This window comes from Phascolarctos cinereus, unplaced genomic scaffold (assembly GCF_003287225.1).
Source record: "Phascolarctos cinereus isolate Bilbo 61053 unplaced genomic scaffold, phaCin_HiC Scaffold_9;HRSCAF=440, whole genome shotgun sequence".
NCBI classification, from domain to species: Eukaryota; Metazoa; Chordata; class Mammalia; order Diprotodontia; family Phascolarctidae; genus Phascolarctos; species Phascolarctos cinereus.
Window position 1 is genome coordinate 152,560,709 of NW_027556402.1, and position 13,389 is coordinate 152,574,097.

The window sequence follows — 13,389 nt, forward strand, 5'->3', positions numbered from 1 at the left end:
TAATGTAATTTTGTATGCATGTGTAGATATTTGTTGCTAGAATTTTAAATATTTAGATGTTAGAAGAAAATAACTAAGTAATTTATTAATTAGGATACTTACTAGACATTGCCAGACATTTTTGGGGAGAACTTGGTTGTATTTTATAATGCCAGTAACATGCTAGAATTATAGTTTATCACCTGTTGCCATATAGTATTAATCACTATATATCTTTTAAAAGGGTAGTTAAAATTTGCCATTAATCAGGTCAGTTGGAATTGCTTTAAACTATTGCATTTAAAGAGATATCTCTTGACTTTTTACAAGATATACAAATGATAAAAAGAAACACTATTTTCAAACTTACAGTGTCAATAATTTGGCAGTTTCTAATTTTTTATGTCACTAGAATCATTTTTCTTTTTACATAGATCTAGCAATAGCATTCATTCCTTTGCTAAACTTTTCTAACGATTAATGAGGTGCAAAATTTTTTGTCTGCAGCCTAGCTCTACCACCCAATTTTTCTAGCTTTTACCATGTTGTTACCTCCATACACTTTTCTCCAACTAGTTATTCAGCTCTGCATTGTTCTGTCCCCAGATTATCTTCTCTACCATTCTTCATTGTTTTCTTCCCTCATTCCTAGTTGTTGACTTTCTCCAGACCTCATACAACACCTGATTTCACAACCCTCCAGTGCAGTGTTGTTTGGTGTTTTTCCTCTACCTCTAAGTTCCATGAGAACTAGGGCTTCTTTTGTTTTTGTTTTGTGGTGAGGCAGTTGGGCTTGGTAACTTGCCCAGAGTCACACAGCTAAGTGAGTGTTGTGTCTGTGGCCAGATTTGAACTCGGGTCTTCATGACTCCAGGGCCAGTGCTTTATCCTCTGCGTGCCACCTAGTTACCCCAACAAGGGCTTTCTTACCTAAACTTTTATCTTCCCAACCACTTAGCTTAGTGCTCTGCAGTATCTGCAGTATCTAATAAATTTTTCTAAATGAACTGAATGTTAAGGATAGGGAAGACCCATTTTCTGCATTTTTTATGTCATTTATTACTACAGTGCTAGGTTTGAATACTGAATAAATAGGCTTCCTGAAATGATGTGCAGGGGAAAAAAAATTATCTGGATTGGGCTTTTTATTTAGAACAGAAACTAACCTTGCTAAAATTTTTACCACACTTAAGTGTTTTGTTTGTAAGTATTATTTGTATTAATTGGCTGTTTGTGATGTATTGCTGTTCCTCTTTTTATTAAAATTGAAGTCACATAGGTAAAAATTACTGATAAGGGAAAGGATAATACTTTCTAAGAGCTAGGACTGTAGGGTAAGCACTTTTGCAAACATTATCTCATTTGATAACTCACATACAACTAGAACTGTGCTTTTTTTTTTTCTCCTTTAAGGTTTAATGCATGTGCACAATAAACTTGTGGACCCACTGTACAGTATGAAAGAAGAAAACTGAAGGATTGAGGCGAAATTCTCCTTGAACAGAACAACATTTTCATAGGTAGTGAACTAAATTTTCTGCTATGCAATGTGCTAAACAAAACACAAGAATCTGGAGGATTGTGATTGAAATGTCCAGTATTATATACATCGTTAAACATTCCATGTGATGAGAACTTAAGTCCATTTCCCCAATGTTTAGTTTTGAAGAGTTTTCAAAGCTGTTCATTAAAAACTGAAAATCAGAAATTTAAAAGTCTGCCTAATTTAGAATATAATGTTAAGAAAATAAGAATTTTGTAAATCATTTATCTTTCATTCTTTGACTATATAAATTCAATTTTTTTCAATCCCCTGCTGATCTGACAGTTGTTAAAAGTATGAACCATAACAGTTGCACAATCCTTACTTTGGGGAAAGCTGTGTTTACATTTTTTATGTATTTCAAACAAGCTTTTGCACGCTGTTGCCTTAAAAGCATCTTACTCCAGTAGCACTTGGACATTTCAAGTCCTGTTATATTATGCTAATAAAAAACTAATTTGATATGAGAAGACAGTGCCTATACCGTTTACTTTCTTTAAAAAAGTGTCTTTTTATGTGCATGTGTTTTTATGCAGCTTTTGCCATAGCACTTTAAGTGTGCTTTTTCATTTACTTACTCAGGTTCATGCTTTTAGTTAAGTACAAACTTTGGCAATTAGGACCTTTATACCCAAGAAACACTTTTTTTAAATTGTTAAACTGCATCAGTGATTAGTTTAATTCATAATAAATCAATATGGCTAAAAGGATGGATAGGCATGCATAAAATGAATTACCTATAATCTGTTTTGCATTACAATAGTAACTTGCATCATTTTACTATGTGAACTCAAATATTAGGATTATTTTTAACTTTAACCTTGTAATGTGTAACCTTTTACAAATTTTACTTTCAGAAGATGATTGAAAAGAAATAAAATATGCTCTGGATACATTCCAAGTATTAAATCATAAAATTCTTGATAGTCCTGGTGAATTTGCATTTTATTTTTCAGGTCTTTTACACGAATACAACAAGGAGTATTTTGAGATGCTTTGTTTTAGTCTAGTTAGTTTTATGCTCATGTTCTCCTTGGGGAAAAAAAGTGAAAACTGTATTTTAACAATCTATAAAACAGCTAAATATAAACATTATGGTTTATAAATAACTAGAATTTTTAAATATAAGGGAATATATGTTGATAAACAGGGGAGAGACACCAACAGGGAGAGAAAAACAAATATTTTGTTTAAGTCCTAGACAGGCTTAAAAATCTGTCAAAGAAGGTTGGACTAAATGGCCTATTTTCTCCCTTTGGGCTCTAAAACCAACCTTTTCTCCCCCTCCCCCCAATTAAAATGAGATTCAAGGCCTGTGCCTTTCAGTTATTACTTATAGGACTTCAGACACATACAGACACACCTAAAAAATGAGGAATGAACTAGATTTCATTTGTTATAAGCTTAGAAATAAACCGATCAAACTTTTTAACTGAGATTAATTTTACTAAAAGCAGATTTTAAAATCAAAATACACACATGTATCATACATATAATTTAAATAAACCAAACATAATTATACCTTACAAACATTCATTTATCAGGCTGTCTTTTTAGAACTCTTATAAAAGCATCCTTTGGAACTTCAATATTGCCAACTTTTCTCATTCTTTTCTTTCCTTCTGCTTGTCGTTTTAATAGTTTCATCTTTCGAGTGATATCTCCACCATACTGAGGAAAACCAAAATCACATTAGGGGGGGGAAAACGGTTTATAACCTAAGAAATTTTAAAACTATAGCTGGGTCTTGGTGTCACCTTAGCCACAGTAGCCTTAATTCATTGTAAATTGTTCCCTTTGAATAAACTTTCACCCTGTGCAGATGGCTTACAGTTAGACTCACAGTTTTGGTAGCTACATCATAAGGATTGCCCATTAATCCTTTCCAGTGAATGGAAATTCAAAAGCTAATTAAGTTCCATTATCTAACCAAACTGCGTATAACAACTTGTTGATTCGCAACTTAGTCTGTATCATCTTCCTGAGATCAACAAAGCATGTTAACTGGCCTTTTGTTAAAGAGTAAGTTTTGCTATCCAAAACTCTTGTGTCCAAAATGCCTAGGAATAACAGTGCCTTGCTTCCACCCAGGCTCCACTGCTATCATCCAGGGGAGCAAACCTTATGGAGATGGTACCTGGCAACTGCTACTGCTGCTGCAGCCCCCACCATTCCTGAAGATCAGGGAAAGAAAGTTTAGCCACTACTGGAAATGGTTTTAATCAAAATGATGTTGAAGAAGATAAATTACCCAAATGCCTTTAATATTCTATCCTAAGAACCACTGAGCCTTTCCATTTGCAGCTGAAATCTTCTTTGTTACAATGAGAGATCCTTGACAGCAGGAACTGTCTTCTATTTGTATCTCCAGGACTTACTACAGTGCTTTTCACAGAGTAAGCATTTTTTCATTCATTTGGCTAACTCTTTCTTTGTTGTTTTACTTACGGATTTTTTAAATTTCCAAGGTGAAGACAGTGATGTAGAATGAAATAAAACTACAAATACAGGTAAATTAAAGCATTTTGTTGTTCTTGTCGAGATCTATAATTTCACTGATATAAGGAACTTTCAGTGAGGAAACTCCTGTAGGGGAGTTTCAGAAAGAGAACTCTTTTGCAGCTTGTATAATCTTATCTTAGCGCACAGTAATGCAGCCAGTCTATGGTGGGACTTTGAACCTAGGTCTACCTCCATGAGGTCAGCTAGATCCAGTAAGTTGTACTGCATCTCTATAGGTACTGTAAACACAATCCCCTCCTTGCACAGAGATTATGTTATGGTTGAGACAACAAATATGTATGTAAAGTAGCTAAGCACAAGATAGTTTAAGATACAGGGTACTAGTTGTGGGCTCATCAGGAAGGTTTCATGCAGAAGATGGTGCTTGATTTGCATCTTTAAAAAGCAGAGGGATTCTTTTCACTTTTCACCCTTCTGTCTCAGTAGCCCTGTTCTCCCTTTGGTGAGTTCTTTGGGGGAGTTCTATTTTGGGAAGGGGCCCAAGTCAACCATCCTTTCCCTTTCAGCTTTGCTTCTGTCTCTCCACACTTTGCCACTAGGTACCTTAGCTGCCTTCTCATTTTGCAACTGCCTGTACCTGTGCCACACACCTCCCTAACCATGAATTCCTTCCAGGACCTCCAGACCTCCATTTTAGGGAGTGACCCAGGCCATCATTCATTCTTCATCTCTATGTCCCCCCCTCCTCCCACTAGAATGTAAGCTCCCTGAAGCAGGGAATAGTCTTTATTTTTTGGTGGTACTTATCCCCAGCATTTGCCTGGCACATAGGTGTTTCATAAATGTTTTATTAAATGATTGACACTATGAAACAAAATTAAGGAGACAGTGTATGACAGGCATATGAAATGGCAGTGCAAAGGCAAAGAGACTGAAAGTGGAGTGTAATATATGAGAAACAAGAGGCTAGTCTCAGTATTGAGGGATTTTGGAAAAGAGCAATAGCCAATGCAGTTGGAAAGATAGGTTGTATAGGGATACAAAAGCTAAATGAGAGGGCTGCTATTTTATCCTAGAGCAGAGGTTCTTAGCAAGAGATATGCCAATGTTTTAATGATTTTGATACTTTGTTTTGCTTGTCTGCAATATTAGAGATACTGTATGCATGGTCATCAGAACCCCTGTCCTAGGAGTAGCAGAGTCACATGGTTTTCTGCCCTTAAGGAAAATCCTTTTGGCAGCTTAGAACTTTTTTGTTTTCAAACTCTTAAAAAATCTTAATTACCCACTTTAAAAAAGTATCTTAGAATAAAAACAAAATGATACATACACATTTTGCCAAGACATTTTTTTTGTAAGCTTTCACACTGTAAAAAGAAATATTTTACATTAACATTCAGTAAGTCTGGGATAAATGTGCATTTATTACAAATGACTTAATTGGATGCTAATTAGGTACAAAGATTTAAAAGAATACTGCTCATTTTACCAATGATATAAAGCCATTGAAGTAGCTGGGTACAGGAATTTGAACCCAATCCTGAATCCAAGTCTAAATGCTCTTTCCATTATTTAAGATTGCCTTTTCATTTTGAAATTGGCAAGAAAGTCTTAAAACTTAACAAAAACATGGAACTGAGAAACATTTTTGTTCTTGTTAAGCTTCTTTAAACCTGATCAGTTATGATGCTAATGAGATCACAATGTACTGCACACAATTTCCCATAATTTCAGAAAAGAATAATTTGTCACAGATTTTATTCTCACTTCAAGTACTATGTGAAAGCCTGGGATTTAGGACACACTTTTAACTCAAACCATCAAAACTAATGGAAAACCTTTTGGACATGGTCCTTGTGGAAATGTATTTTGCTGAAAGGTATTCATTAAATGTTAGCTGAATGAAACTCACCCATCCTACAAGCACATTAGTAGAATTATCTTTAAATAGAAAACATTTAGCTGCTTTAGGCAGCCCAAATTTTTATTTTAATAACCTATTTTAGAATGAACCTTAGTGTTTAAAAAGCACTAATACATAATGATGGAGCTCTAAAAATCACATTCTAGATTATAAAAAAGTTTTCCAAAAATTTGCGTATCACCATGATTTCAAAAAACTTATGTAAATTCTCTCTCTCTCCTCCCATGTATATGTACACTAACCAAAAGCTATTTTTTCTCCAAGGAAGCCCAGAGATGAACATTTAGCTACATTAGTTTTAACTCACGTTTCTCTGGCAATGATTTTACTTCCAATAGCTGCCTGAATAGCTATGTCAAATAGTTGTCTAGGAATTGTATCCTTCAGCCGTTCACATATCCTTTTTCCAATAGGATGTGCCTTTTCTCTGAAAGAGAAAAGGGCATGTTTTAACTTTTTTAGAGTTACATGTATTTTAAATAATCTTTTAGAACAGGAACTCTGGACACCCACAAGTATTCTCAATATAACAAGCAATTGTGATTTTTTTTTTGTTATACTTGAACATGAGTGTAAAACAAAATGGCAACCCAGCTGAACTCTCCCAACTTTCCCCTCCAGACAACTTTAAAATAACAAATTAAATGGAATTCTGCAGTAGCATAGTCAACAAAAGGCTAGGCTAAGACTTTCCAGCTGGAAACAGTTTTCGAGGTTCATAGGAAACATCTGTGACACATGGTAGGGGCCATCCTAGAGCATACATGGCAGCAACACCAGTGGTGGACCTTGAAAATGGTTGCAATGACAGCAGAAATAAATTACAGGGGACCCTAACTTGACAATGAGTGCAGGAAAACACAATGTTTGGCAACTCCATTGCCCATCTGCAATTCTGGGTCATAGCTGCAGGGCAGAGAGGAGTGCTAGTGCTTGTGGCTTCAGGGAAATGGGGACCTACGTATCAGGAAAGCAGGGACTACACATTCCCCAGCAATAATCTTTAGAAGCATAGAAAACTTGCAGATACCCAGAACTACCTCTGAAAACAGCAGCATGACAAAACCTGAGGTCTGAGACAGTGCCTCCCTCCCCCACAAGGTGAGCAGAACCTGAAGTTCAAAATCAAGAAGTAGACTGGGAAAATGATCAAACAACAAAAAAGAACCTGATCATAAAAAGATACTATGGTGGTACGAAAGATCCAAGACACAAACTCAGAAGACAAAAGCTATAAACAAAGCCTCAAAGGGGAAAAATAGTTAATTGAACATAAGCCCAACAAGAATTCCTAGAAGACTTCAAGAACGGAAGAAGAGTGGTAGAGAAAAAATTAGGGAAAGAAATGAGTGATGCATGAAAATTATGAAAAGAGAATAAACAACATGATAAAAGAGGCACAAAAAAAAACCACACTCAAAAATAACACCTTAAAAAACAGAATTGGTCAAATGGTACAAAAATTTGTGTGAACTGGATTTCCTCAAGAGTCATCAGAGAGTCCAGTCACTGAAGAAAAGAACTCCTTAAAAAGCAGAATTGGCCAAACAGAAAATGAGGTACAAAAGTTCACTGAAGAAAATTCCTTAAAAGTGAGAACTGAGCAATTAGACGCTAATGACTACATGAAATATCAATAAACAATAAAACAAAGTCAAAAGAAGGAAAATATAGGAAAAAAAATGTAAAATACCTGATTGGAAAAACTGATCTGGAAGACATATCAAGGAGAGATAATTTGAGAACTATTGGATTACCTGAAAGCCATGATCACAAAGACAGCCTAGATACCTTATTTCAAGAAATTGTAAAGAATAACTAGCTTGATATCCTAGAACCACAGAGTAAAACAGAAATTGAAAGACTCCACCGATTACCTCCTGAAGGAGATCCCCAAATAAAAACTGCTATTTTATAATATAGAATATTATGGCCAAATTCCAGGGCTCCCAGGTTAAGGAGAAAATATTGCCAAGCAGCCAGAAAGGAAGGCAAGAGAGCTAGGATTACAGCCAAGAATAAGCAAACCAGTAAAACTGAGCATAATCTTTCAAGAGAATAAATGAACATTTAATGAAACAAAACATTACAGCATGCCTGAAGGAAAACAACAGACATGAATAGAAAATTTGACTGCCAAATACAAGACTAAAGCACAAAAAAGAGAAAGGAAAACACAAAAAGAACATGAAAGACAAATAATAAGGGACTCACTAAGGTTAAACTGTTTAGATTCCTATGTGGGAAAACAATACATGTAACTCTTAAGAACTTTATCATTATTAAGACAGAAGTTTCTGTAAAAGCAGAGGTGATAGATGTGAGTCCATTAATGCTGGGATGATATTTTTTTAAAAATGAAGAGGTGAGAAAGGAATATACATTGGGAGAAGGGGGGAAGGTAGAGAAAGAATGGGGAAAATTTTCTCACATAAAAGAGGCATGAAAAGAAGAGCTTTTAACAGTGGAGAGGAAAATGAGGTGGGGGTGGTGAGTAACCCTCGAACTTCACACTCATCTGAATTAGTTCAAAGAGGGAAGAAAATATACACACACCTCTCAGGTATAGAAACCTATCTTACCTAACAAGGAAGTAGGAGGGAAAGGGAAGAATGGGGTGATAAAAGAGAGGGTGGATAAGAGAAGCAGTAATCAGAAGCAAAACAGACCCAAGACTAAACCTGCCCTACCATTTTTTGGCCTGATGGGAATTAGTGCAGAGAAGCCATATGAACATATGAGGAAACTACTACTTCTGTTTGGACTGAGTGATCAGAGCTGTGGCGATAATACTGCTGAATATGCACTGCATGTGTGTTTTCTAAAGTAACAAATATGGGTTTTTTAAATCATTAAAAACTCTGTGTGTTTGTGTGTGTGTGTCTGTGTCTGTGTAAGCAGCTGATCTTACCAGAATCACTGTTGTATTACCTGAAATGTGCCTTTAGAGTACTAAATGTAATGCTAGCATGTCTGTACCCGACTTGAAAATTTCTAGTGGTTTTTTTTTTCTTTTCCAGAAAACGTAATGAATAAATTGCCTAATCTTATTGTATGAGGAGTTTCTCCTCAGAACAGCTATTAATTCAGCAGTGATGGCACAAATTCTCTGGGTGTTTTTTTATATCTGCAACTAGTATTCTAAAGTCACAAGCAGCAGTAGCTGTTTTTAGCAATATAGTATTTTGTTTTGGTATTTTGCTTGGAGAACTTCCTTACACTGATCAAAAAACCCAGATGAATTTATATTAATCTAAGATCTAGCAGCAAAATTGTGAAGCATGAGATTATGTGCTGAACTTGACATATAAATTCCAACTCTCCATATCCTTCCTCATTTTTTAACAAAAAGAAAACAGAAAAAAAAGACCGGAGGAGGGACAGGGTAAGAAGAGAAGGAAGAAGGTAGTATGAAGAAAAGAAGAAAGGAGGATGGAGAGAAATATACAGTTACTGATAATAACTGTGAATGTGAATGGAATGAAACTCACCCACAGGAGCAGATAGCAAAATGGATTAGAAACCAGAATCCAACAATGTGTTTATAAGAAACAGAAAAGACACAGAGTTAAAAGAAAGAGCTGAAGCATGACCCATCATGCTTCAGCTGAGGTAAATAAGACAGGGGAAGCAATCATGATTTCAGACAAAGCAAAATTAGCAAAAATAAAAAGAAGTTAAAAAAAGCTGAATATATGAAGTAATGTAAAATTTCTTAAGATAAGTTTCTTTAATATAGGAAGCTGAGTCAAATGTATAAGAATACAGGTCATTCCCCAATTAATAAATGGTCAAAGGATATGAACAGGCATTTTTCAGCTAACATGACAGAAAAGCAAATGGATAAATGCTGGAGAGAATGGGAGAAAACAGGGACACTAATGTACTGCTGGCAGAGTTGTGAACTGGTCCAATCATTTTGGAAAACTATTTGGGACTATAACCTAAAGGCTGTTAACAGTGTGTATATCCTTTGCCCCAGTAATACCACTATTGGATCTGTATCCCAAAGAGATCAAAGAAATGGGAAAAGGACCTATTTGTACAAAATTATATAACTCTTTTTGTGCTGGCAAAGAATTGGAAATTGAAGGGATGTCCATCAATTGGGGCCTGATTAAGTTGTAATATATGATTGTGATACAATTACTACTGTTACCATAAGAATTTACAAGGGGATGGTTTCAGAAAACCCTGAGAAGACTTACAGGAACTGATGTAGAATGAGATAAGCAGAACCAAGAGAAGGTATTACAAAGTAACAGCAATACTGTAACACTGATCAACTGTAAAAGACTTAGCTACTCTGATCAAGACAATGACTTAAGACAATTTTGAATGACTCATTACGCTATTCAACTCCAGAGAACTGATGAACTCTGATCACAAATTGCAATAAAATTTTTTTCTACTTTTTCTTTTTTTTTTGGAGGGAGGGCAACATTGCTAATATGTTTTGCATGATTTCACATGTATAATTTTCCCCCACTTAACAGTATTTTATTTTCTCCAATTACTTGTAAAGATAGTTTCCAACATTCACTTTTATAAGATGTTGAGTTCCAAAGCTTTCCTCTCTTCCTCCTCCCCTCCCCAAGATGGCAAGCCATCTCATATAGTTTATATATCACATATATAGTTGACACATTGCTTGCCTTCTCAATAAGTGGGATAGGGGTAAGAGAAGGAGAGAATTTGGAAATCAAAACTTAAAAAAATATATAACCCAAAGCTAGATAAAAATCAGATGTGAATATACCAAGATTTATTTTTTGAAACAAGTTTCATAATTAACTTGCTTTCAAACCTAAATTCTTCATGCTACAATTTTATTTCATTTTTAAAAACCTGCTATGTGTGTAAACACAAAATTGCTATAACTATTGGCATATGCATCCTAATTTTCTATCATTAGTTTCTCCTCCAAGTTGTTTGGGAAAAGGTAGAAACAAAGAACAGACATATTAGAGAAGAGAAAATCTCTACACTGAATCGAGAAAAATATAACTGTCTAGGAATGTAAAGATGATAGTCCCACCATGTACTCTTCCCTGATCAAATCACATTTGGAATACTGTGCTCAATTCTGAAGACATTTTAGGAGAACATTCAGCAATTGGTAAAAGATCTCAAGATCATGCCACTGAAACTCAACTGAAAGAACTGGGAAATATTTAGTACAGAGCAGAAAATAATTAAGAGAGATTGAAAGAGCGATTATACTTGTCATGCTTGGTTCCAGATGGCAAACTTGGGAACAAAAGGTAGAAACAGGAAAGAAGCAAATTTAGTTCGAAATTTTAGTTTAAAATTTAGTTTAAAAATTTTACTGCATTTACAAGGTACCAGATTCCTCTTCTTGATGGTCTTCAAGCAAAGGATGAACTATCAGCTGTATTGTAGAGGGAACTACTGTACAAATTAACATTAAACTACATGGCCTCTGTGATCTCTTACAATTATGATTCTATGAGGTATCCCAAGTATACAATTTCTTTAAAGATAATTTTTCTTTGTGGTTATAAAAGCTTATATAAATAAAATTTAAGTAAAACTAAAAACCTTAGAAAAAGGTGATTCTTTTAATTACAGATAACTGGACCCTATGCTTGTGTACTTACTTGTGTACAATTGTTACCAACTCTTCCACAGGATTGCCATTTAACAGAATATCCATTTTTACCAGGTCTGCAGTCTGATATCCAGCATCTTCATAATCAAAACTAATGGAGGAAACAATTATATTGTTAATGAATATTTTTATTTCCAAACAAGAGACAGGAAAATACAATATTGAAATATCTGGCTTCATATTAACATATATGATCTACAGCTCTAGACTAAAGGAGCACCTAAGAGGTACTGGGACAGGCAGGTAGGTGGCAGAGTGAATAGAGCACCAGCCCTAGAGTCAGAAGAACCTGAGTTCAAATCCAGCCTCAGACATGTGATACTCACTAGCTGTGTAATCCTGGGCAAATCACCTAACTCCGACTGCCTTGCAAAAAGAAAAAAAAGGTAGCAGGGCTATAAGTTTTTATGAGATTGCACACAATGTTTCTACTGAACTTAATTCAAAAGCTTTTGCAGGATAAAGTATGGAGCTAAAAGGGAACTTGGTTCAAACATTTCATCGTACAGAGAAGGGAACTAAAGGCCAGGTAGTAAGAGGCACGGGTAGGATTTAATCCAGGCCCTGTGACTTCCCTGCTTTGTCTGCTAGGCCTTCTTTGCTACCCCAATAATACCATCGCCATACACCTTCCACTCACTCTTAAGTTCTCTTTCTGTGAAGGCCACATCAGACATTGGTCCATGGAGTTGAAGAGGGAGAGCCTCCATGTGGGAAGAATTGGGGGCTGAATAACCAAATGTCTAAAAGTAGTTTGGTAGATAGGGCAAAACATAAACACATCAACACGCAACAAAAACTTATGAAACAAAAGCTGTCAGTGCTGGAAGTGTCATGTGGAAAGACACAACCATTCAGTTTGGAACTATGAGAAGAAAGATTAAAATATTTATTCTATACCCTCTGATCCAAAGATTCCTTGTTAGGCATAAAGGACACATTCTCTTGCTAAGCAGTGACAGAAAAGCTTCATATATACACTAAAATATTTACAGCAGCACATTTCATAGTAACAAAACTGCAAATATAGTAGATGCTAGACAAACTGTGATACACAAATGCAATGAAATATCACTGTGCTGTAACCAACGTAAATACAGAGAAGGATGGGAAGACATATAAACTAATGTAAACTTAAGCCCAACCAGAAAAACAACACACCTCATGACTATAACAATTAAGTGGACAAAACAAAACAATGCTACAATATCGTAATAACCAAACTTGATCTCAAAGATGAGCATGAATAAAAAGCCCTTCCTCATCTTTGTAGAAGTTGGGACCATGGGTCAACTTGTTTGCCAGATACTGTGCTAGGTCCTGAGAACACAAATACAAGAAATAAACAACCCTTGTTAGAAAGAGGCTTACATTCTAATATGGGAGATACGTACATATCTACATATATACAGAATATAATGACAATTACATAGTTATATTTCAGTAACAAATGACAGTTTGAGAGGGACGGTACTAAGGGGATCTTGGAAAGGCTTCATGTACAATGTAGTGCTGGTACTCTTTAAGGAAGCGAAGGGATTCTGAGGTACAAGTGAAAAGGATGAGCATTCCTAACACCATCCCCATTCCCAGCCCTCCATGAATGGGCACTACCCAGGAAATAGAATGTCAGAAGTTAAGTATAGAGAAGGCCAATTTGGCTGGATCAGAGAGTGTAGGAGGAGAATAACATTCGATGAGGCAGGAAAAACAGAATGGGGAAGGCTGTAAAGGGCTTTAAAAGCAGAGGACTTTATATTTTCAGTAGCCAATAGAGATCTGCTTTAGAAAATGTAGATGACATGAAAATAAAAATTTCATATTATTTAGCCATCTATTTCTTAGGCA

General features: G+C 35.4%; 2 protein-coding genes across 13 annotated transcripts in view; one reads left to right on the top strand and one right to left on the bottom strand.

Annotated features, from left to right (window-relative positions):
- The window catches only part of GNPDA2 (glucosamine-6-phosphate deaminase 2), a 31,305-nt gene extending 27,260 nt beyond the window's left edge, over positions 1-4,045 (top strand). For 2 of the 4 annotated variants that reach the window (XR_013483823.1, XM_020990779.2), the window contains one exon: positions 1,393-1,992. Coding sequence is in view for 3 of the 4 variants with exons in the window: in XM_020990779.2 (XP_020846438.1) it covers positions 1,393-1,454 (62 nt within the window). In the remaining variant the exon portion in view is untranslated. Of the gene's footprint in view, positions 1-1,392; positions 1,993-3,613 lie in introns of those variants that run through there. The other 2 variants (XM_020990788.2, XM_020990798.2) reach the window with 2 other exon arrangements.
- The window catches only part of GUF1 (GTP binding elongation factor GUF1), a 40,977-nt gene that overhangs the window by 7,452 nt on the left and 20,136 nt on the right, over positions 1-13,389 (bottom strand). For 3 of the 9 annotated variants that reach the window (XM_020990751.2, XM_020990734.2, XM_020990742.2), the window contains exons 14-17: positions 11,531-11,632; positions 6,217-6,336; positions 5,316-5,352; positions 3,045-3,193 (exon numbers count right to left, since the gene is read on the bottom strand). In XM_020990751.2, the coding sequence (XP_020846410.1) occupies positions 3,056-3,193; positions 5,316-5,352; positions 6,217-6,336; positions 11,531-11,632 (397 nt within the window). In that variant the 3' untranslated portion in view covers positions 3,045-3,055. Of the gene's footprint in view, positions 1-2,944; positions 3,194-5,315; positions 5,353-6,216; positions 6,337-11,530; positions 11,633-12,182; positions 12,862-13,389 lie in introns of those variants that run through there. The other 6 variants (XM_078148180.1, XM_020990763.1, XM_078148179.1 and 3 more) reach the window with 4 other exon arrangements.